A 27,089-nucleotide genomic window follows, 5' to 3' on the forward strand; every position below is an offset into this window, starting at 1 on the left:
GGGAACATGATGGTTTATTGGCACATTAGGCGTCTGATGGTTATTGTATTTTCAAACCCTAGTTGTCCGCTTGGGAACCTGGTCAAAGCCTATTTTAGACACCTAGGATAGATCGAAACCAAAGCCTTCTTTTTAGGTATAAGCCTAGGACGACCCAATATCTTTGGGGATATTAGGCCTATTAGAAAATCTACCCTGCGTCTATTGACCATGATTCAATCATAGACAAATCATATTTATGTGTTGAAGGAGTATATGTGTAAGACCCCGCAAAGTCCTAGTCATTTCAGTCCTATATAGAATGTCAAAAGAGGTCCCACACTTAGAAAATTTCAGCCAAGTGTTGACACTTAGTCTCATTTTTTGCCTCAATATTTCAATAGCGTCATTTATGATATTTCCGACCTTAGATTTTCGATTTTTAAATTGATTCATGATTAAGGATGTCAATAGGTCATCTAGGGTGACTTTTGGAATTTTCGAACATCGTTTGAGTTATGTTTGGATAACCAAAAAAGCAAGCCAACGCGATCTCGATGCATCACGTTGACTATCGGGTCGGTAATCGCGTCGACACCATCGATGCGGCGCATCGCCTGCCGCAGTGCTGGGCAATTTTGATCATTAAATTCTGACATTTCAAGGGTAATTAGGTCCTTTTTTCCTCACCTAATTCAGCCAAAACACAAAATTAAGCTTCCAAAAGGGCAAAATACATTCATTATTCACAAAATCCTCTCAAGAAATAAACCCTAGTTCATCAAGTTTCAAGAAATCCCAAACAATCTTCACGAATTCCGTCACTCAGGTATGTTAGGCGTTCATCCTTGGGTTTCCTTCTACCCTTGGAGTTCAAAAACCCTTTTTAAAAACTATAAGTGTTCAGATTCATAATTTAAATGCGCAAATTGGGTTGTATTCATGTTTGTGTTGTTGTATGGGTTTCAATTCAAGATTTAAATATAGTTTTCATGACATAAGATAGCATGTATATTGGTTGATATAGATCTCATGTCAAAACCTTGAATTGTGAATTGATTGTTGTAGTCATGATGAATTAACATGTTGTTCATCCCCATGTACAAGGTTATGCCTCCTAAGTGTTTGACAAAATATCTAGGTGAAGGAATTGTGCATTGTGATCTTTTGGTGATTTTAGCATTGAAATTATGCTATTACTATATGTTTAAACTATTCCCATGCTTAAGCTATGCCTTGCAAGTGTTTGATAAAATGTCCATATCAATAAATCATGCTTGGTAACCGATTGTGGTGTTGTTAAAGTTGTGATATAAGTTTATCAATTATGCTATCGAGTCCTGGGGGTATTTATTACCCGAAATCTAGCTGTTTACTTAGTTGCAGTAGTTATAGAATCGTCCCAGTATAGGTCAAAAATAGTAGTACTCAGTCAGTTAATAGAACTCAGTGAACTCAGTCCAGTTCAGTCAGTCAACACAATCAGTGTCAGTTCAGTCAATCCTAGTACAGTCTAGTAATTATTTCAGTGTCGATTCAGTTGGGAGTAGGATTTAGCACCGAGCGAACCAGGGATGGGGGTATTCCTGCCAGCAGAGGTTTGACCCTTAGTAGCAGTCCCCGTATTATAGAACTATGTAGCCAGTGTAGGGTAAGTCATCCTCTTGCTAGACTAGGGTTGACAGAATGATATATATATTTCATGAGTCTTCCTGCCAGTTTAGGGTTGACACAACCTTATTAGTATCCCATGTTAAGGTGCTAACACCCTTCAACTGGGTCACAGGTTGGACCCCAAATCAATCTATATCAGGGTATGTCGGTTAGATGAATACTATTACAATTACAATTTTAGTCTCAGTATTCAGTAAAGAACTCAGTCAATTCTACAGAACCATGGTTATCAGTTATCAGTTACTCATCTATCAGAATTCAGTACTCAGTTTTATTATAATCTCCGATACATGATGTATAGATATATGAACAATATTGCATGTTCAGTATGTTCAGTAGTTACAGCTTTGCATGTACTCTCATCCAATTACTTCATGATGTTCATTCAGTCAGTTATCATCTCATGTATATGAACCCATGTATATGAGTCTTACCTCACTTAGCATACCAGTATATTCCATGTACTGATCGTATACTTTCTTTTGGGCTATGATATCTCACATCATAGGTTTGGATGCTCAGGTTCTTGACCGTACTTAGTAGCTCAGACCATCAGCAGCAGTTATAATGGTGATTCTTCATATTTTGAGCACAGAGTTTATTTATTTCAGCATTTTAGCAGTTCAGTAGTTATTTCAATCGGATTTAGTTGGGGGTTTGTCCCATCAACTCCATATTCTTAAATTAGAGGCTTTCAGACTAGCATAGTTAGTTATTCAGTTTTCAGATATTATTATCAGTTATACTCAGTTATTATTTTAGTATTTTGAGAACCTTATGGCATTTTCAGATTTCTTATGCATATATATTCCAGCAATATATTTAGTGCTCGCAGCAGGTATAAGTCATGGGTTAGCTTGGGTTCCTTCGGGATTGTAAGCACCGTGTGACACTCAGAGTGTAGTCTCGGGGCATTACAATATGTTAATTAATCTAATCCAATATCCTTTAGGGTAGGGGAGGCTTACTTTGTTTATTTCTATGAAGGAATGGCTCAACTGGTCCCATACGGAAGATTCAAAATGGATACCAATCTCGTAGATTGCCTTAATGCTTGGTGGACCTACATGAGTGAAGAAATTAAAGGGGTTGTTAGGACACATATCGAGCAACCAATATATCGCATATAGCAAAAGGTAGACAAAACTAAGATGGTAAAGGCCGATGAGGGAACATCTAGACACTAGTGTTTTCCAGTTTTATCCCCTGCGTGGGACCTCGTTCTCTTTCTCATGTCATTTTCCCTTTTCCCAAAGATTGTATCCCCTTTTGTGCAAATTTGTAGACTTGTATGTCCTTTTTATATATCTTTGGAGATTTTAGGGGATAATGGATTGGTTTTAAAAGACATATACTTCCTTCAAATCTGTTAGGCTAACCCTTGGCTCAAAAAGGTCACCCAATTAAGGCACACTTACTATTCTATTATTTTATGATAACTGTTTGATGTGATATAATCGATTTATGTGCTTTTGTCCATTGTTTGAATCAAAGATGAATTGATCTACTCTTCAACAAAGTTTAGAAATCCTCTAGGCAAAATATACGCCTGCTATTCAAAGTTTGCCCAAAACACTTCGGCTCTCCAAGTCTCCCAGAAAAGTCCTCAACCAGTCTTCATTAACTTTCTTTTTAAACGCATTCCTATTCTGTTAGGAAAATTAGTCATGGACTCAAGAATTGCTCAAATAAAAAAATAGATAGTGGAGTTAGTCAAAATAGAGAAAAAACTTAAGGCAGAGACTGAGAGAGTGGTTAGGAAGATCAATCAACTTGATAAAGAAATTGCTAAAGTCAAACAATTAATCGCGCAAAAAAAATGTTGAGCGTAAAACTGAAGATCAAACTGAAGACTATAAGAAAGAAGGTGTGGGACAAGCCTCACCTTTAAATACGAGGGAAGGGTCAAAATTGTAATTTCCAGCATTCCGCCCATAAAAGATCAAGCTATGGAAAAAGCAGAATAAAGAGAGAATGCATGCATATATCTAGGATCTAGTCATTAGTCTTGTCATTTTTGTTGTTATTTTCCTTTCATGTTTTTCTTGACGTAATTAACTCTAATGAGATTGCAATGAAATAAAGTTTTATCCTTACCAATTTGAACTACGTATGGCCTGATTTCTCCTTTATGAGATATGTAGGCATCCTTTCGGCTCAGACTCTATCCTTTAAAATCGTTATATCCCATTTTTGTCGAGGAAAGTCACATGAATCCAAAGTCAACAGATGGAGATGTCCAAGGATTTAGACTTGACAAACTCCATGTTAAAGACCTACTTATCTATAATCAACAAACAAAGTCATGGCTGTTAATTCCTTTTAGTCGATACCCACGTGTGGATCCATTTACCTAAGATGAAAATAACTTTACGTGTTTACTTTATGTTAGATATTTTGCATTACTTACCACTAATGGGATCTAACATATTTTCCTTTTGAATTGTTTTTACTTTATCAGGTAATCAAATAAGTAAAAATTGATCTATGACTACAAAAGTTGGTTGAACATCAATACATCCAAGGCAAATAAAAATTCCTTCCCTGATTGTTGCTTAGTTTCTAAGGAGGAACGAATGACTTGTAGTAGTGATGAAAAGGCGAAGAAATTACCTCCACTTTACTAGTCATTTTCTAAATCTTTAAAACCTACAAGCGATGGTTTTGAGGATGGAATAAGAAACATAGTCAAGGAGTATGATGCTATTATAAAGGATTTCCCTGAAAAGACTGAGATAAAGTAAGATAAATCAGGGAAGAAGCTGTCGACTGGACTTCTACTCCAATCAGGAATCCCAGATTGATGTGGTAGATCAAAGGATGAAATTTAACTTTTGTAAAATCGGAGGTAGTTCGAATGAGGCCCAAGACTTACCCTTTAAGTTTTATTTACCTTGTTTTCACTTTTAATGCTTTCTAAAAGGCTCAGACCCACACTAGTATAGACCATAGCCAACGTATGCAATTTTTAAAAACTCAATGAAAGCTTCTCTTTTGCAAAAATATTTGTCATCGAACGCTATAATCTAACGTATGTTATCTATAATTTTTGTAATAATAATTTAAAACCTATCAATGTCATGTCAAGAGCTAAATGAACAAATCTAGGCAAATAACGATGAATGGGAAGAGTACGATGAAAAAACAATGACCCCAGACCAATTAACAGAGGAACTAAAAGATTTTAAATATTGGGAAAAGCCCAACCTAGAGGAAACTGAGGTAGTTAATCTAGGTGATGATGGTAAAGCCAAAGAAATCAGAATCAGTGTTCATCTTACAGAAGCATAGAAAAGAGAACTCGTTAGATTGCTTAAAGATACATTGATATATTGGCTTGGTCCTATGATGACATGCCAGGATTGAGTATAGATATCGTATCACACAAATTGAAAATTGATCCAGAGTTCAATCCTATGAAGCAAAAGTTGCAAAAATTCAAGCCAGATCTAAGTCTGAAAATCAAGAAAGAAGTCACAAAGACAATCCAAGCCAATATGGTTGAAGCCACAGAATATCCAACAAGGCTAGCCAATATTGTTCCAGTACCGAAGAAGGATGGAAAGGTTAGGATTTGTGTTGATTATAGAGACACGAACAAAGCCAGTCCTAAAGATAACTTTCCATTACCCAACATTCATATTCTCATTGACAACTATGCGAGGCATGAAATAGTGTCATTCGTGGATTATTTTTCTGGGAATTATCAAATACTGATGGATAAAGAAGATGTGGAGAAAATGGCTTTCATCACTTATTGGGGTGTTTATCACTCTAGGGTAATGCCCTTCGGTCTCAAGAATATTGGTGCTACATAAATGAGAGTTATGACAATCATATTTCATGATATGATTCATAAGGAGATTACAGTTTGCGTGGACGAGATGATCATCAAATCTCGCAAGAGATTGGACCACTTAGCCCATTTGGGAAAGTTCTTTGATCGATTGCAAAAGTACAATTTGAAGTTAAATCCTGGAAAGTGTACTTTTGGAGTATCGACTGGGAAGTTGTTGGATTTTATAGTTAGAAGAAGGGGTATTTAGCTCGACCTCTCAAAAATTAAGGCGATCCAAAAACTGCCTTCTCTGAAGATAAAGAAGGAAGTCATGAGTTTCTTAGGAAGATTGAATTACATTAGAAGGTTCATAGCCCAGTCAATAATTATTTATGGATCAATCCTCAAGATGTTAAAGAAATATGCACCAAATGAATGGACTGAGGAATGCCAAAAAGTTTTTGACAAAATCAAGGATTATCTATCTAGTCCACCAATACTAGTTCCTATAAGAAAAGAAAGTACTCTGTTATTGTATTTATCGGTCTCAGAAAATGTCTTTGGAGGTGTCTTAGGACAACATGATGAAATTGGAAAGAAGGAAAGAGCAATTTATTACTTGAGTAAAAAGTTCACTCCACATGAGGCTCGTTACACGCTATTGGAAAGGACGTGTTGTGCATTGACCTGGGTGGCCCAGAAGCTGAGGCATTACCTGATGTCATATAAATGTATCTCATCTCCAGAATGGATCCTTTGAAGTACATATTCCAAAAGGCCATACCCAGGGGGGAATTGGCCAAATGGCAATTGCTATTGAGTGAGTTTGATATTGTATACATGACTCAAAAGGCGATCAAAGGGCAAACCCTAGCGGATTAACTAGCAAAGAGTCCAATTGATGAAAAGTATGAGCCACTCAAAACTTATTTCACAGATGAAGAGGTATTGTTTATAGGGGAAAACATTGCCGAAATATACCCGGGTTAGAGATTGTTCTTCAATGGGGTGGTTAATTTCAAGGGTTTTGGAATTGGGGCAGTTTTAATATCAGAAACTGGTCAACATTATCCGGTTACCACCAAACTTTGCTTTTCATGCACCAATAATATAGCTGAATATGAGGCTTCCATTCTCAGCCTCAAAGTGGCCATTGATATGAATATTCGAGAGCTGCTAGTCATTAGAGATTTTGATCTATTGGTTCACCAGGTTCAACGTGAATGGGCCATAAATAATCGTAAAATCATGCCATATGTAGAATCGGTACAGGAATTATGCCAAAAATTCAAGAAAGTGGAATTCAAGTATGTTCCAAAAGTACAAAATGAGTTTCTCGATGCTTTGGCCACTATATCTTCCATGATCCAACATTTGGATCAAAGTTACATTAATCCATTGGAAATAAGCTTAAAGGAGAAACCTACACACTGTGCACAGGTTGAGGTAGAACCCAATGGAAAGGCATGGTACTTCAACATCAAGAGGTATTTAGAAGTTGGGGCGTACCCCAAAGATGCAATCGTTAACTAGAAGAAAACAATTCGTCAAATGGCTAATAATTTCTTTATGAATGGGGAAGTACTTTACAGGAGGGCCCCCAATTTAGGATTTTTGAGTTGTGCAGATTTTGTTAAAGCTATAAAATTACTCAAAGAAATCTATGCCGGAGTGTGTGGACCTCATATGAATATATTCACTCTAGCCAAGATGATCCTAAGGGCCAGTTATTTCTTGATGACCATAAAAAGTGACTCTAGCAAGTTCGTGCAAAAATTTCACAAGTGCCAGATACATGGGGGCCTGATCCCGATGCCCCCACATGAACTTAATGTAATGGGCTCACCTTTGCCGTTTGTATCTTGGGCCATGCATATCATCGGCCAAACTTAGCCACCAGCTTCTAATGGATACAGATTCATCTTAGTTGCTAATGATACTTTACCAAAGGGGTAGAAACTGCCTTATACAAAGTTGTAACCAAGAAGGTAGTAGCATATTTTGTCAAAAACAACTTGATTTGTCGATTTGAGATACCTGAGTCAATCATCACAAATAATGGAGCAAACTTGGATAGTCATTTGATGAAAGAGATATATGAACAATTCAAGATCATTCAATGGAATTCAACTGCATATCGCCCTCAAATGAATGAAGCAGTAGAAGCTGCCAACAAGAACATCAAGAAAATCTTAAGAAAGATGGTTCATGGTCATTGATCCTGGCATGACATGCTGCCTTATGCCTTGGTAGGATATTGCACGACAGTCAGAACTTCGAATGGGGCAACCCCTTATGTGTTAGTCTATGGGACAGAAGCGGTAATACCCGCTGAAGTTAAAATAACATCTTTAAGAATCATCCAAGAAGCAGGATTGAGTAATGAAGAATGGGTTTGTGTCCACCATGAACAACTTATGATGATCAAGGAAAAGAGAATGAGTGCTGTATGACATGTCCAATTATATCAACAATGAATGATTCGTGCTTTCAACAAAAAAGTAAGAGCTCGCGTGTTCGATATTGGACAATTGGTACTCAAATACATATTGTCGCATCAAGAGAAATACAAGGAGAAGTTCGCTCTAAATTGGCAAGGACCTTATGTAGTCTGCAAAGTGCATTCTGTAAAATCCTTGATCTTGTCTGAGATGGATAGCCAAAGGTGGCCCAAGCCAATCAATTATGCTGCAATAAAGAGATACTATCTTTGATGTGGAGTTTCTTTATGCTTATTTCCTTGTAATTATTTTTCTCATTTGTAATCATTTTTATGCTTTGTAGTAGCTTTAAAATTCCCTTTCCTTTAATATACGGACTACATTTGACTTGAATTCTCAAGAATGAGATACGTAGGCAGCCTATGTCGACTTCGGTTAACCCCTTAGGAAAAATTTCCTTTCCTTTTATGAATGAACTATGTTTGCCCTGAGTTCTCAAGAATGAGTTATGTAGGCGAACTATGTCAGCTTCGGTCAACCCCTTAGTAGAAATTGCATTTCCTTCTATCTACGAACTACGTTTGACCTGAATTCTCAAGATTGAGATACATGGGCAGCCTATGTCGGTTTTGATCAACCCCTTAGGAAACTTTGTTTATATTCTCTTGAACTATGTGATGGCCTGAATTCTGAAGAATAGGATACGTAGGTGGCCTTTGTCAGCTTAGGTCACCCTTATAACTATATTTTATTCTCTTTTGTGTTATGAGAACTATGTTTGACCCGATTCTTGTTCAACGGGATATGTAGGCACCATAATAGCTAGGTCATATCAACCCAGGAAATGGAAACTAGGAAAAATTTTTGAGAAGGAATCTCAAAAATTCAAAAAAATTTCCTCTCGCAATCTAAAAGAAATTTTGAGAGAAATATCAGTAACTGGGGAAATTTTTTTGAGGAAAACCTCAAAATTTCCACCATATCGTACTAAAGAGTTCAAAGACATGATGTCTAAGATTCATCGCTGCCGAAAGAGCAGAGTCAACTTCATGGTCCTGCAGCAACAAAGGATCATCTCCTAAACTCTTCATCCACAATACTAAAAGATTTACACAGCTCACTGACAGAGTGACAGATGTGTTAATGCCTCGAGCTAAAAGTGTTCATTAAATCTAGTACATGACATGACTTAATTGACAGAGACCCTCCCAATCTTATAAAAAGATTTTTGAAAATTCAACTATTTGTGAAAAATACTTACTTTAAATTAATTTATAATATGATTTCACCTTACACCCACTAACTCTGGGAGTCAAAGTAGGAGTCAAAAAATGACAAACACTAGAAGAAGAGAAGACCCCCGTGATGACAATGACGGGAGATAAAGGACAAGGAGGTCAACACATATCAGTTTTACCAAAAACTAACAACTTTTATATGGATGCAGGTTATCCTAAAGCTAACAAAAAAACAACAAAGGCACCGATTATTCAACATATTCCTTTGATTTAAAGGAATACAACAAAGCTAAATATCTGAAGGCTGATAAGAAAACACCAAGATGTTTAGGAAGCTGAAAATGGTTGAGTTTCTTATAACTAACAAGTTTTTTGTGTTTATAGGTATCATCAGACGTGAAAAGCAAATGATGACTTACTCAAATCCCCAACAAATTATAGATTATAAAGAACATGTGATGTCCAAAATGGTAAATGTAAAAGGTCCAATATGCTGATGGACAGTCAAGGTGATGTTTTCTACAATCGATGCACGAATATTTGCATTCATCCACATCTTACTACTGCATCATATCATGCCAAAAAAGCTATGCCGAAAGGGCCATGCCAAGAGGGCTTGCCGAGAAGGCCATAGCGAGAGATTCATACCAAGAGGTCCATGCTGAGAGGGCCATGCCGAAAGGGACATGTCATAATGTCCATGTCATAAGGGCCATGTCTCAAAGATCATATTGTCTTCTCTAACTAGTTTCAAAGATACAATAATCCAAGGGCATCTCCAAATTGCATTTGATACCTATGATTGGCTCAAAATCTTCTATATCCATTAATCACACAAAGGCGAAAGAGTCTAGTGTTGGAGTATATATGGAAGCATTTCCATGTATATTTGTTACTCACACATAGGTGAAAGAGTTATATTCTGAAGCATCCACATCTAATCTAATTACGCAAAGGCAAAACAACCTGGCATAGAGAGATAGTCATCAGCTTTAAGTGCATCAATTACCAAAGATCGAATGGCATTCACCACCACATCTCAAGGAACACATGGTCCGGAGGATGTCTATAAGTCATTATCCAAAGACGTACGACGTAGTAGATTTTCCAAAAGTTAACAATCTGAGGGTCAACTATAAGTCACATTATTTGAGATAGGATAGTATGCAAGATTATCCATATATTGATAGTCCATGGGTCATCCGTAAGACACAACATCCTAATCGGATAGTGTGCAAGGTTACCCAAAGATCGATAGTTTTAAGGTTATCATAAGTCAAAACTAAATCCTTGCCGAAAAATATGCGAGATTATCAAAATTGATAAGTTAAAGGGTTATCTATAAGCCGCATCATATCCAAGGTCGATTATGTACAGGATTACCCAAAGATTAGCAGTTTAAGAAATATATATAAGTCATATTGTATCCAAGGTCTGAAGATGTGCAAGAATACTTGAGAGCTAGCGATTCGAGAGATCTCTAAAAGTCATATTTTATCCAAGGTTGGATAATGTGCAAGATTACCCAAGAACTAGCAACTCAATTCGCCCTATAGCCAACATCAAATAACGTGCAAGATTACCTAAAGACTGATAATTTGAGGGATATCTATAAGTTGTATTGATACGAAAGATGCGATAGATTACTCGAGGTCAAATATGAGAAGAAATATAGGTGAACAAAAGGGTTGCCACACCAGTACAGAAATACGCGGTTGCAGGGACTGTTCTATATAAAGTGTCATCGATGGCCAAGAGGGCCACCCCACTATGAAAAAAATTTCAACCGTTAAAACAACTATTTTATTCAACAACCAAGAGGGTTGTCGTGTTGATTATCATAAGAATTGTCACCCTCCAAATAGGTACATGAAAGGATGACATCTTTTTCATGAAGCAATCACGCGGAGATACGGTGAAAGATTATACACCCCCTTTATGAATTATGTTTATTTCTAACCATTTTTGTTTGAGATATTGTCGAGAGCATCCAACAACAACAACATACCCAGTATATTCCCACCAAGTGGTGTTTGGGGAGGGAATGTGTACGCAGTCCATACCACTACCTCAAAAGTGAGATAGAGAGGCTATTTTTGATAGACCCCCAGCTCAAAATAAAGCAGTCTAAGATAAGGCATACTAATAGTAATGAATAGTAATAAAACAAGATATAATAGAAATTAACAAATTCAAATATCACACCAAAAAATATAACATCCTAAACTCATACTAACCTTCTACCCTAATTTGCCTCCTCCATAACTTCCTATCCTGGGCCATGTCCTCGGTAAGCTGAAGTTACTCCATGTCATGTCTAATCACCTCCCTCCAATATTTCTTAGGTCTATCTATACGTCGCTTGAAACTATCCCTAGCCAGTGTCTCACACCTTCGCACTGGGGCATCTGTGCTCCTCCTCATCACATGACCAAACTATCTCAACCTCGTTTCCCTCATTTTGGCTTCCACCGAATCCAAATTTACCCTATCACGAATAATCTCATTCTAAATCCTATCATTCCTAGTACACCCACACATCCACTAAAGCATTCTCATCTCTGCCACCTTAATCTTTTGGATGTGGGTCTTCTTTATAGGCCAACATTCTGCCCCATCTAATAAAGTCGGTCTAACCACCACTCTGTAGAACTTGCTTTTAAGTTTGGAAGGTACCTTTTTTATTACACAAGATACCGAAGGCGAGCCTCTATTTCATCCCCTCTACCCCGATCTAATGAGTGACATCCTTGTTAATATCTCAATTCTCCTGAATCATCGACCCGAGATACTTGAAACTATCTCTCTTACTGATAGAATGAGTGTTAAGCTTAACAACCACATCATACTCATGTGAAACCTCGCTGAACTTACACTCTAAATATTCTATCTTAGACTTACTAAACCTAAACCCTTTAGTCTCAATAGTTTGCCTCCAAACCTCCAATTTAGCATTAACTCTACCATATGTCTCATCAATCAAGACCATGTCATCTGTAAAAATCAAATAATAAGGCACCTCATCCTGAATGTGCCACGTCAAAACATCCATCACCAAGGCAAAAATAAATGGACGAAGCATCAAACCTTGATGTAACCCCATCAAGATAGGAAAGTGCTCTGACTCCCCTCCCGCAGTCCTAACCCGAGTCTTGGGTCCGTCGTACATATCCTTAATCGCCCTAACATACACTATAGGTACACCTCTAACCTCCAAACACCTCTAAAGAATCTCCCTGGGAACTCTATCATAGGCCTTTTATAAGTCGATAAATACCATGTACAAATCCTTATTCCTTTCCCTATACTACTCCACCAGTCTCTTGACAAGATGGATGGCTTATGTAGTCGAGTATCCTGGAATAAATCCAAACTTATTTTCAGAAATAGTAATAATCCACTGCAACCTCAACTCTACCACCCTCTCCCAAACCTTCATAGTGTGACTCAATAACTTGATACCCCTATAATTATTGCAATCCTAAATATCACCCTTATTCTTATACAACGAAATCGCCGTACTCTACCGCCAAGCTTTAGGCATCCTCCCTGACTTGGAAATTATGTTAAACAATTGAGTCAACCACTTCGAACCTTCCCCTCCTATTTTTTTCCAAAAATTAATCAAAATCTTATTTGGCCCCATTGCTCTACCTCTATGCATCCTATGAATAGCCCCCTTAACCTCCTCCACCTTAATGCGCCTACAATAACCATAATCGTGAAACCTTTCGGAATGCTCTAAATTCCCCAAAACAATCCTAATAGTCCTTTCTTCATTTAGAAGCTTATGAAAGTAAGACTGTCATCTTTTTCTAATACTCCCTCCTCCACCCAAACATTGTCGTCCACATCCTTAATACACTTCACCTGATCTAGGTCCTGAGCCCCCCTCTTCCTAGCCTTGGCGAGCTTGTACAACTTTTTATCCCCACCTTTACTATCTAACATTGTGTATAAACTCTCAAAAGCAGCATCCTTATCCCTCATTACCGCTAACTTCCCCTCTCATCTAGCAATCTTATACTTCTCCCTATTCTTCTATTTATCTTCTTCATCTTTACTCTCTGCCAAATTTTCATAAGCTCTCTTCTTAGCCTCCACCTTCTCATTCATCTCTTCGTTCCACCACCAGTCCCCTTGGTGCTTACCTGAATGACCTCTCGAGACCCTTAATACCTTTCTAGCAGTTTCCCTAATGCAATTGGCGGTCTCATCCCATATACTATCTACATCCCCTCCACTTTCCCAAGACTTTTTCGCCATCAACTTATCTCATATATCCAGTGCACTGGCCAGAGTCAAACTGCCCCATCTAATCCTCAGTTGATCCTTCATACCTTTCCTCCTCTACTCCTTTAAGATCACCAAGTCCATCATTAAAAGTCTATGCTGGGTCAAAAGACTCTCACTCGGTAAGACCTTACAATTCTAACAAAAACCTTTATCTCCTTTCCTAAGGACCAAGAAGTCAATCTGAGTCTTGGCCACTAAACTACAAAAGGTAACCAAGTGAACGTCCTTCTTTGGAAAGTTTGAATTAACTACCACCAATCTAAACGCCCAAGCAAAATCTAGAAGTTCCACTCCTTCAACATTTCTTACACCAAACCTATGGCCTCCATGCACATCATCATAACCTTTCGAAGAAGACCCTACGTGCCCGTTGAAATTGCCTCCTATGAAAATCTTCTCATTACTAGGTACACTCATCACCATCTCATCTAAATCCTCCCAAAATCTCCTCTTCTCTTCATCATCCAAGCCTACATGCAGTGCATACGCACTAATATATTCTAAGAAGACCCTCCAATAACTAGCTTAATTGACATTATCCTATCGTGACCCTTTTAACCTCTACCACTTGCTTCCTAAGCTCATTATCTACTAAAATACCTACACCATTCCTGTTCCTCACACTACTTGAGTACCACAACTTATAACCACTTACTACCCTCGCTTTAGAGCCTACCCATTTGGTTTCTTGGAGATAAGCTATATTAATTTGCCTTTTCCTAAGAATTTTCACTAGCTCTAATGACTTCTCTTATAAGACCCTATGTTCCATGACCCTACTCTCAACCTATAGTTATTTTTAGCCTATTTACCCTTCCTACCCCTACCTCTTCCCCTACCTTAGTCTATGATCCCAACCCCGACCCCAGCCCAAGCCTCGCCCGAAGACATGACCCTACGCCAATACCATCAACTACAGCCACCAGAGACAGCACCGACTAATAACACTAAGAGCACAGAGCTTAGACAATAGTGCAAACCCAAAAAGTAGATCAAGTCCACACTTTAGAACTACTAAGAACAACACAAAAGGCAAAAACACAAATATAATTAACAAGTATGAAATACAAAAATCAACAAGTAAAAATGTCACCCACAATCAAGATAATCAATCGAGGAGAAAAAGGGATCGAAATATAAATAGTAAATAAGACAACCAGTAGCAGCCACTAGAATAAAGAAAACTATACACACAGCTAAAAGATATGGAGCGAGTGTACCTAATTAAAGTTGTCGGTTCACTTGGTTGAATCGCCGGATTCCAACAATTTGCAAAAAAAATTATTCGTTGAAATCGTGTAGTCTCTACCTTAGAAGATATATTAGGTCTGAACTTGTAGTACCTGCAAAGGGTTAGAAAGAAAAAAAAAGAGGTCGTTAGGAATTGGTCAATGAAATGGGTGTCGAAACTTCAGTGTGCGAGAAGGAGTCACCGGCAAAGCAGTCCACCAGTGAGGCCAGTTTCTATAGTAGATTTTAGTAGTGTTAACCCCCAAGTGAACAAAGAAGGTCATCGATTATTTAGATCTGATAGTAACCAGACGACGGAGCAATTTAGAAGGATTTTGCCGACGTTAGAGTTGGAGTCTGTTTTTTATCTCACCGGTAATGGGCTGCCGGCGGTGGTTGATTTGGGAATTTTCGATCACTTTGATGATGACCAACGATTATTGACAATGGCCAACAATTATTGACTTTGACGACGATGATAGATTTCTTGGCCAAAAAAGCTTTGACTATGGTGGGAGTAATCTTCTAAGTTTCTTTAAACTTTGACTGTCGAGAACGTCCAAAAGGAGGAAATCTCAAACTAAAATCATAGGAGCGAAAGACTTAAAAAAGGATACAGCACAATGTGGAACTTTTTCTTCGCAGCGAATTGGGACGTAGTCCGAAGAGGAGTATCAAATTCTTTGGACGCGAACTAAAAGATGATATCCACCACCATCAAACCACATCCATATAAGAAGACAAGTGGGTGTTATGGGATTTTGGTTTCAATTTCACTTTCGGAGTATTTCTAAACCCACACCAAAATTTTTTTTTCTTTTTCTTCAAATTTGAGTGACAACATGCCTAGATCTTGGAAAATTTTGTTTGGGTAAATTCTTGCCCATGGATGTGAAGAGCTTCACATTCGTGGTTAAGAGGCTACAAGCCTCTTTTTCATAACTTAATTGTCCATCGCTCATCCTAAGTCAAAGGTAGTCTTAGCATAAAAGACTACATTCTCCACCGATCGATTCGAACTACATTCATTCTGATTCTCAGACTCTCAGGGATATGTAGGCTGGACTCTTTATTATAAAATCGACTATATTTCAACCTTCCCCCAACCCACTTATTACCATAGTAGCTGCATGAATCAAAGCGGATACTGGAGTGGGACCCATTCTCCAGCTTTTAGATTTCATCAAAATCCAGGATAGCTTATGAATATTTTTAAAATCATGCTAAAAATCAAGAGATACGAACTACAAGTGGATTGAATTCTCATTAACCTGAGATATGTAGAAAACCTAATACCAAGTTTCAGCCACAATTCCACAAGCTCGTGCGAAAACCAACCTCTTTCAAGAAACAAATTTGTGGTCGGACAAAATTAGGAACGTCAAACTTCCTTTGCCCAGGGTTACTTGCATTCATCCTAGCCAAAAGGAGGGGGCAGTTGTTGACACCTAATTTTTGCCCTCTACAACTAAATTTAATTTTGAGTTTCTTCGATTTTAAAACAAATACAATATTTATTTTATCCAGATAACAAAGCATTTTAAAAATATTTATTTAGGTAATTTTATCTTTTTAAGTACCAATTATGTATTTTAGTATATATGAGATTGTATAACTCTCTTACTTAAATAATTATTTTATGAAAGAATTGAATTTTAATCAAGGGTCATTCCAAAAATTAATTCAAATGAGTAAATCTTTGATTCAAATATTTTTTTCTTAAAAATAATTTATTTAAAAAATATTTGTTAATTTTACTAAATCGAGAAGCTTGACATTAAATTAGTTATTAATTTGTTTCAAATTTTGATAAATTTAGCCAATTAATTAAATTTGACCTTAATTGAAATCAATTTGGCTACAATTGCAATGCAATTGTTCATTTGATTTTCAATAAGTTTAAAATTTAAATTCAATAGACGAACACCCTAATAATTAGGCTATTTAATAAATACCCTAAACCTACTCTATCCATTCTTTTAACTCAAACACTGTTCAGTGCACAAAATAAATCACCCAACTGTCCGACCGAACAATACAGGCCAAAGAACAACACACCCGACCCAACCTAGAACCTCAACCATATTAATCCTCTTCAGCAATAGCGTACAACAACCAACACAACAGTAAAACCGACACAAACAATAATAGTACAACAACGACAACACACAACGGCAAACAACATCTGCTACAATGTTTAAATTTGTATAAATTCCAACTCACTTTATCCAAATTTTGAAAATCAAATTTCAATTTATTTTTCCTTTTTACCCCTCTGATTTACCCCCAAAACAGCCTCCAAAATCTCCTATAAATACCTATTAAAGAACAAGAGTTGGAGAGGAATTTCTTTGCGAAAAATTGAGGATTTTAGAGGAGCATTTCTCTAATCTCACGTAACCAAGAAATTCATTGAGCAACTTACTCAAATTCATTGAAATTGTTTGATTCCTCAAAAAGCCAGTTGAATTTCAACAATAAAATTCCGACGGTAGAATTTTGATGATAAACGGCAAATTGGAATTCAACAAAGTCGTTCTTTAGCTCATGGTCTCAATTTGGTGCTCCAAAAAAGGTAAACAACTCAGCTTTCTACACTTTCTTCTCTTTAGGTGTGTGAATATGATAGTATAAAACTTGATTGATTATTTTTATAGCTATTGTGGGATTCATTTAATGACATAATCTCAGTAAAACTTACTTTTTTGACATATCTATGAAAATATGATGATCTCCTCATCTCGTGGGTTTGGTATTGTTTGAGAGTTGATATGGTTATTGGATATTATGTGAAAATTTTCAAACTTAAATGAATTTGGTTGACATCTTGGTTGACATTCGAACCTACGACATTCGTTTTGTGCTCGACGAAATTACAAAATGAGAACTTTCTTTTTCCTCAAATTTTAAGGTTGTAGCAAGGCTCTAACGAATTCGGTTTAAATATAATTGATATTCTTTTAATTGCATAGCTTGTATGGAGGTACAGACAAAGTCTTCAATTACTTGTTATGTTTAACATGTCATAATCTCAAATTATCATACAATACCCATGGCTTAAAGGCAGAAATTTTTTAGCATAGATGCTATATTCTTCAAATTTTGCTTTAGGTTTCTTTTGATTTGTAACGCCCTGATTCTGTATCCGGGATGCTACATGGTGCTAGCGACCCTGAAGGACCACCAGATAACCCATGACTAGTACCTGCTATAAGCACTGAATAATAATAACACTATAATAATAATAATAATATAAATGGTATAAATGTAGAAGTTAGGCTGAAAACACCATAGGTTCATAACTGACAAAATAATCAATACTGAATACTGAAACAACTGTCTGAAATACTCTAGTCTGAAAGCCTCTAACTGCCTGAATTATGGTGTTGATGGGACAAGCCCCCAACTAACTCCAACTAATGGAAACTGTACTGAAGTAATACTCTTTCCTCAAACTATGAGGACTCACCACTAAGTCTGATATTAATAGGCTAGGTTGCTAAGTGCGGTCAAGAGCTCGTGCTTATAAACCTATGATATAAGACATCATAGCGTAAAAGAAAAGTATGCATTGGTACTTTGAATATACTGGTATACTAAGTGAGGTAGGCAGATATGCATAGGTTCATATGCATGAACAATAAATGGCTGAGTACATGAATATAATTGAATAAGAGTACATGCATGAATACATAAATTGTAATTGAGGTCATGATAACACTGGATACTGAGTTCTGGATTACTTATTCACTAATATCTGAGTTACTGATTCTGTATAACTGATAAATGAGTGACTGCATCTAACAATCTTGATTCTTTAGAACTGATCTGAGTGACTGTATCTGACAGACATAAATATGTAGAACTAATCTAAGTTCTATACTGAGCGAGGTGACTATATCTGACTGTCTTGATTCTATAGAACTGAACTGAGTTCTATACTGAGACTAAAACTGAAACTGTAGGAGGTAATCATCTAACCAACATGTCCTAAATCTGAACTGATGGAGTCCAACCTGTGACCCCAGTTGGAAAGGTGCTAATACCTTGCCACGGGTATTACCACTAGAAAGACCAGGATGCCAAGCCTAACTAACGGGTGACACCTGGGAGTAGCCAAGCCTAATCTGACGGGTAACCCTTGGGAGTTAGTCAAGCCTAGTCTGACGGGTGAATCCTCATCCTGCATTGGCTACAAAGTTCTAGAGTATAGGGATTGCTACTAACGACTCTACCTACCTGACGGGAAAGCCGCCATTCCTGCTCTCACTTGATTCTGAATCTTACGCCCAACTTAATAGACACTAAACTAATTCTTAGACTATACCAGACTTGATTTAGCTGTTACTGATCGTACTATCAAACTGAACTGAACTGAGTTCACTGGAATATGCTAACTAATGGAATACTACTGAGTTCTATTAATTGACTGAGGTCATTAAGTTTTGAACTGAGACTGTGACTAATTATTGAGTACTACTGTTCGTGACACTACTGAAACTGTTTTACAACTATTGTAGCCCTAGGTAAATAGCTAAATTGTTGGGTATTGAATACCTCCATTACTCTATAGCATAAATTATAAAACATAGCACACTCTTGAAACATGATAACAAATTTCTTGATCACAAATCATTCATTAAGGCATTTTGACAAACACTTGCATGACATAAACTTATATATATACTAGCATGATATGGTTACACTACTCAACCCACATGAACAGTTCATCAATCATTTGAAGAGCATAATTTATGCATATGACTGTAATATAACATGTAAGCATCATAATTATAATCCCGACTCACAATTCAAATGGGGTTTAACATGAAACCATACAACAACCCACACATGCCATTTATTTCTCATGAACTTGTTAATTATTTATGGATTCTAACCCCAACTAACATCATAGTCATGAACACAATTAAATTCAATCATGAAATTCATCAAATCAATCTACTTGAAATTTTAAAAGAGTTTCTTCGACTCCAAGGGTGGAAGGAACCATTGGATGAACACTTCACATACCTTATTGCTTGAATCCTTGAAGATTGATGGTGAAATTCTTGAGATTTAAATCTTGAATGGAAAGCCCTAGGGTTTGTTCTTGAGTAATTTGAGAGCGAATGAGTGTAATTTGCTTAAGGAGAGTTGAATTTTGTGTTTTGGGAGCTGAATAGTTGTGGAAAAAAACCCAAATACCCCTGACGATGCGGAATGTTAATGAATGAAAACTGACTTAGTGATACATAGATCGATGTGTCGCGTTGATGGGGTCGACGCTATGGACGATGCGTCGCATCGAGTCTGCATCGATTCATTAGAAATAGCACTGGGGGCTAGGGGAAATATTCATTGATGCAATAGGCAATGTGGTGCGTTGAGATCGCATTGATACACTGGTTGGACTCCCAAATGTGCCTCAAATGATGTTCAAAAAATTTAAAACTCATCCGAGAACACCTACTAACATTCCTGATTATGAAATAACTTAAAGATTGACATTTAATGGTCGTAAGGGTAACAAAATAAGATTGCCAACTATGCAGGATAAAATAACTCTAAGCATGAATACTTAGCTAAAATTTTCTAAGTCTGGGACCTGTTAACAAGCTTTAAAGAACTGAATCAAGCTTAGGATTTTGTGAGGTTTTGTAATATCTCCCCCTTGGAAACATTTATCCTCGAATGAGACTGACTAAGATAGGAGAATTGATAGACTGAAAGTACATACTGGACATGCACAGCTGAAGCATGATTTCATGGCTGAGACTATTGATATACTGAGTTATCATACTGAACATGCATAACTGATGCATGATTTCATAACTGATATTACTGATAAGCTGAGTTTGTATACTGAACATGCATATCTGATGCATGAGTACATGACTGAACTGATTCATGAATGCATGACTGAGTATACAACGTTACTTGATACCAAGTTGGTAACTACATCTGAACATGAAATTGAGTAAATTTAAGGAAAACTGTTATCTTGAACTGAGTCTGAGTTTGCGGATAAGAGGTGAGGATACTTAATCTGCATATCTGCTTTTGCTTCCCAAGTAGCTCCCTCAACAGACTATTTTCGCCAAAGAACTTTGACTGGAGGGACTTCTTTGTTCTTCAGTCTGTGAATCTGATAATCAAGGATTTTGACTTGAACCTCTTCATAAGAGAGACTGTTCTGAACATCTATGCCCTCTATAGGGACTACAACTGCTGGGTCACTTATGCATTTTTGTAGTAAGGAGACATGAAAAACTGGGTGCACTGAAGTTAATTCTGAAGGCAATTCAAGCTCGTAAGCTACCTTACTGAAACAACTGAGAATTCAGTAAGGACCAACATATCGGGGACTGAGCTTCCCCTTCTTGCCAAACTTCTTTACTCCTTTAATAGGAGAGATCTTCAAATATACATAATCACCAATCTTGAACTCAAGATCTTTTCTTCTTACATCCATATATAATTTCTGTCAGCTCTGAGTTGTCCTAAGTCTCTTCCTGATCAACTGAACTTTTTTTAAGGTATCACATACCAAGTCAGTCCCTACCACTATGGCCTCACCCACTTCAAATCAACCAATAGGAGATCTACATCTCCTCCCATAGAGCATCTCAAACTGAGCTATTTAAATGCTGGAATGGTAACTGTTATTATATGCAAACTCAATTAGTGGCAAATGGTCTCCCAACTGCCCTTAAAGTCAATGGCACACGCCTTTAACATATCTTATAGAGTCTGGATGGTCCTTTCTGCTCGACCATTTGTCTGAGGGTGAAAGGTTGTACTGAGGTGAACTTGGGTACCAAGACCCTTTTGGAAGGCTTTCCAGAAATGAGAGGTAAACTGCATACCTCTATCTGAAATGATGGATAAGGGAACTCCATGCAATCTGACCAACTCTCTAACATAGAGCTTGGCATAATCCTTGGTTAAATAAGAGGTATGGACTGGCAAGAAATGAGGTAATTTGCTCATTCTATCTATAATAACCCAACCTGAATCATGTTCCCAACGAGTACGAGGAAAACCCATCACAAAGTCCATGTTCACTTCTTCCTATTTCAATGTAGGAATACTGAAATCTTGTATGGACCCACTAGGCTTCTGATGCTCGATCTTAACCTGGTGACATATTGAGCACTTAGCCACTAACTCTGCAATATCTCTCTTTATCCCACTCTACTAATAGACTTCCCACAAGTTGTGATACATCTTAGTGGCCCCTGGGTTAATGGAGTAACGCACACCATGTTCTTCTGTAAGAATTCGCTGCCTCAAGTCGTCTATACCTGGCACACATAGCTGACCCTGGCAATATAACACACCATCTCCCCCTTGGGATAAAACCTCAACCTTCTATTCTCTGACTGATTCTTTCAACTTAACTAGACTGGGATCTCTATCCTACTTTTCTTTTACCTCACAAACTAGAGATGATTCTGAACTACTCTGTACCGATACACTACCTTCTGCTGAATCGACTAAGCAGACAACTAGTCGGACAAGATAATGAACTTCTTGAGCGAACTTGTTTTTATCATCTTCCGTGTGAGTAACACTACCCATAGACATCCTACTGAGAGCATCATCCACCACATTAGCCTTGCCCAAGTGATACAGGACTCTCGTGTCATAGTCTTTCAATAACTCTAACCACTTTCTCTTACGGAGGTTTAGATCTTTCTGAGAAAATATGTACTGCAGGATCTTATGGTCAGTGAACACATCCACGTGCACTCCATACAAATAATGCCTCTAAATCTTTAAGGCAAATACTACTGCTGCTAACTCAAGATCATGAGAGGGATAGTTCTTTTTGTGGGGTTTAAGTTGACTAGAGGCATAGGCTATGACCTTACCTCTCTGAATCAAAACACAACCCAAACCAACTCTGGAAGCATCACAATATACCACAAATCCATTTGAACCATCTGGTAAAGTCAAAATTAGGGCTGTAGTGAGTCGAGTCTTCAACTCCTAAAACTCTTCTCATGAGAATTTGACAACTAGAATTTGATTTTTTTTCTGAGTCAATTGGGACATAGGAGATGCAATAGACGAAAATCCCTTAACAAACCATCGGTAATAGGCAGCCAAGCCCAAGAAACTCCTGATATCTAATGGAGAGATGGGTCTGGGCCAATTTCTCACTGTTTCGATTCTTTTGGGGATCAACTCTAATATCATCACCAAAAATAATATGGCCGAGAAAAGCTACTGACCTTAGCCAAAATTCCCACTTACTAAATTTACCAAACAATTGATGGTTTTTTAGAGTCTGTAACACTATTTTGAGATGGTTTGCATGATCATATTCACTGCGGAAGTAAACAAGGATGTCATCAATGAAGACTATGACGAACATATCCAAGTACTGCTTGAACACACGATTCATCAAGTTCATGAAAGCTGCTAGGGCATTGGTAAGACCAAATGACATGACTAAGAACTTGAAGTGACCATACCGAGTTTTGAAGGCTATTTTTGGGATGTCACATTTTCTGACTCTGAGCTGATGATAGCCTAATCTGAGGTCTATCTTAGAAAAGTAACTGGTAGCCTAAAGTTGGTCGAACAAGTCATCAATTATGGGAAGTGGATACTAGTTTTTGACAGTGTCTTTATTTAGCTGATGGTAGTCTATACATATTCTAAGAGAACCGTCTTTCTTACGCACGAATAGAACTGGTGCACTTCAAGGGGATATGCTGGGTCTGATAAATCTCTTATCTAAGAGATCTTTCAACTATTTTTTTAATTCTCTGAGTTCTTCTTGAGCCATTTTTTATGGCATAATAGAAATGGGTTGAGTATTTGGAAGAAGGTCAATTCCAAAGTTAATTTCCCTCTCAGGAGGAACTCCGGAAAAATATTTGGGAAACACATCTGGGAACTCACATGCTATTGATACTGACTCAAGAGTAGGGGTTTCTGAACTAGAGTCTTAGACTTGAACGAGATGTTAGAAACATCTCTTAGATATTATTTTCCCTGCCCTAAGGTAGGAAACAAGTTGACCCCTAAATGTTGAAGTACTACCCTTCCACTCTAGGACGGGCTCATTCCAAACCTGAAATTAGATAATTTTATTTCTGCAGTCAACTGATTCATAGTATGAGTGAAGCCAATCCATGTCGAAAATGACATCAAAATCTGTTATCTCTAATTCTACTAAGTCTGTTGAAGTGATTTTCTGAGATACCATAATCGGACAGTTCTTGTATACCCGCCAGGCTATGATAGATTTACCCACTGGGGTAGAGACTGAAAAAGACTCTGCTAGGATTACAGGACTGACTTCGAAGTCAATAGCTATTTACGTATTTACAAAGGACAAGAAAACTCCTAGATCTAGCAAAGCATAAACATGTAAATGATAAACTTGTAATGTACCAGTGACCACATCAAGAGAACTTTCTTGATCCTGTCAGGACTGAAGTGCGTAGAGTCTGTTTGGGCGTTGCCCGCTGGTAGCACTGGAAGAAGCACCTTGCTGAGTTGGGCGACTGGCTAGAACTGACGACTGATGGGACTGACCCTGCTGATGCAACTCCCTACCTTTCTGAACAACTACCCAACATTCCCAAATTTGATGGCCTAGCTTGCCACACCCGAAGCACACACTACTATCAGCTCGACACTCACCTTGATGGTTTCTGCCATAATTCTGGCAAAGAGGATTTATTCAGGCACTACTAACACTACCCTGGGGTTTAGGGACTGATGCCCTATCTTTATTTCCATCCCTAAATTTTGGTACTGGAGCACTAGCTGAGGATGGAGCTGGGATTGAAGATTTCGGGCGGAACTAAGAACGATTACCACTCTCTAAATTAGGTTGGGTGAAGTTGAAACTACCTGCTCTAGCTCTCTTGTTCTCCATCTCCTTCTTTTTATTCTTAGCCTTCTCTATCTACTAAGCATGGACCATGAGCCTGGATATGTCTATCTCCTTAATCAGCATTGCAGTCCTACACTCCTTGACCACACTGCTTGACACACCAGACACAAACTTACTCATCTTAGATCTGCTATCTGTAATCACATGAGGGGCATATCTGACTAACTGAGTAAACTTGAGAGACTACTATTGTACTGTCATGTTTCTCTGCCTCAGATTTATAAACTCCAAAACCTTAGCTTCTCTTAACTCCAATGGGAAGAACCTATCAAGAAAAGCGGTGGCAAACTCCTTCTATTCTATGGGCCCTGTATCTGCAGCCCTTTTTGCCTTCCACTGCTTGAACCATAAGTGAGGCACATCCTGTAACTGATATACAGCCAACTTAGCACACTCACTACCAGTCACTCCCATAATGTCTATCTTAGACCTGATAAAAGATGGATGGTTCATTTAGATAAAGTCTCGAATCCTAACTGCAGTAGTATTGGCCATTGGATTGGCCGGAACAGAAGCTAGGTGTTCATTCTAGGCTTCCGCAGAATGAGCTAAGATGGTGAAATCTGCTCTGAATTCCACATGGGAGACATGCTCGTCCAGAGGATCTGCTTAGGCGGGCTGAGGGGCTAGTTGATTTTCTGTTTTTCTTTCGTTCTTCTTGGGAGAAATGTTCTGTAACGAAAGGAAGAAAGGATTAGACTGAAAGTTTAATTTGAGCTTATGCTTACTTGCATGACATGAATACTGAAAGAAGGGAAACTTTTCCTAAATTATCTCGTTGCCTTCTGTTCATCAGTGTGGCGTGCAATACACCCATGCACAAGACTCTACTTGATGCGGCTTTCAGACTTCCTAGAACTCTATTGAACCTTAGGCTCTGATACTAAGTTTGTAATACCCTGAGTCTATACCCCAGATGTTACACGATGCTAGCAACCCTGAAGCACCACCAGCTAACCCATGACTAGTACCTACTGTGAGCACTGAACAATAATAACACTATAATAATAATAATATAACTGGTATAAATGCAGAAGTTAATTAGAAAATGCCATAAGGTTCATAACTGACAAGAAAATCAACACTGAATACTGAAACAACTATCTGAAATACTCTAATACAAAAGTTTCTAACTGTCTGAATTATAGATTTGATGGGACAAGACCCCAACTAACTCTGACTATTGGAAACTGTACTGAAATACTGAAATAATACTCTATCCTCGAACTATGAGGACTCACCACTAAGTCTGTTACTGATAGGTTGAGCTGCTAAGTACGGTCAGGAGCCCGTGCATTTGAACCTATGATATAAGACATCATAGAGCAAACTAAAAGTATGCATCAGTACTTTGAATGTACTGTTATGCTAAGTAAGGTAGGAAGATATGCATGGGTTCATATGCATGAACAATAACTGCCTGAGTACATAAACATAACTAAATGAGAGTACATGTATGAATACATAAACTGTAACTGAAGTCAAGATAACACTGGATACTGAGTTCTGGATTACTGATTCACTGATATCTGAGTTACTAATACTATATAACTGATAATTGAGTGATTTTATCTAACAATCCTGATTCTGTAGAACTGATCTGAGTTCTATACTGATCTGAGTGACTGTATCTGATAGTTATAAATTAGTAGAACTGATCTAAGTTCTATACTAAGCTAGGTGACTATATTTAACAGTCCAGATTCTGTAGAAATGAATTGAGTTCTATACTGAGACTAAAATTAAAACTGTGAGAGGTAATCATCAAACCGATATGCCCCAAATCTAAATTGGTGGGGTCCAACCTATGAACCCAGTTGGAAGGGTGCTAATACCATGCCATATGTACTAACACTAGAAAGACTAGGATGCCAAGCCTAACTGATGGGTGACACCTGGGTGGAGCTAAGCCTAATCTAATGGGTGATCCTTGGGAGGTAGTCAAGCCTAGTATGACGGGTAACTTATCATCCTGCACTGGCTATGCAGTTCTAGAGTATAGGGATTTCTACTAACGACTCTACCTACCTGACGGGAAAGCCGTCATCCTTGCTCTCGCGCGATGTTGAATCCTACTCCCAACTGAATAGACACTGAACTAATTCTTAGACTATACTAAACTTGATTTAGCTGTTACTGATCGTGCTGTTTAACTGAACTGAGTTCACTATGTTCCGTTAACTGATAAAATACTACTGAGTTCTGTTAACTGACTGAGTTCACTGAGTTCTGAACTGAATCCTAAACTGAGACTGTGACTGCTTACTGAGTACTACTATTCGTGAAACTACTGAGACTATTCTGTAACTATTGTAGCTCTAGGTAAACAGCTAAATTATTGGGTATTGAATACCCCCAAAACTTGATAGCATAAATTATAAGACATAGCACAATCTTGAAAATATGATAACAAATCTCTTGACCACAAATCATTCATTGAGGCATTTTGACAAACACTTGCTTGACATGAACTTGTATACATACTAGCATAATATGGTTACACTACTCAACCCACATGAACAATTCATCAATCACTT

At 37.7% G+C, this 27,089-nt stretch overlaps 1 protein-coding gene across 1 annotated transcript; it reads right to left on the reverse strand.

Moving 5' to 3' along the window:
- Positions 1 to 13,541: 13,541 nt before the first annotated feature.
- Positions 13,542 to 18,894, reverse strand: LOC124887847. Its single transcript, XM_047397763.1, has 2 exons — positions 18,876 to 18,894; positions 13,542 to 13,876 (listed from the first exon to the last, which is right to left on the reverse strand). The coding sequence occupies exons 1-2, from the start codon at positions 18,892 to 18,894 to the stop codon at positions 13,542 to 13,544; spliced, it is 354 nt and encodes a 117-aa protein (XP_047253719.1).
- Between the last annotated feature and the right edge of the window lie 8,195 nt (positions 18,895 to 27,089).

The sequence above is a fragment of the Capsicum annuum genome, chromosome 10 (assembly GCF_002878395.1).
Source record: "Capsicum annuum cultivar UCD-10X-F1 chromosome 10, UCD10Xv1.1, whole genome shotgun sequence".
NCBI classification, from domain to species: Eukaryota; Viridiplantae; Streptophyta; class Magnoliopsida; order Solanales; family Solanaceae; genus Capsicum; species Capsicum annuum.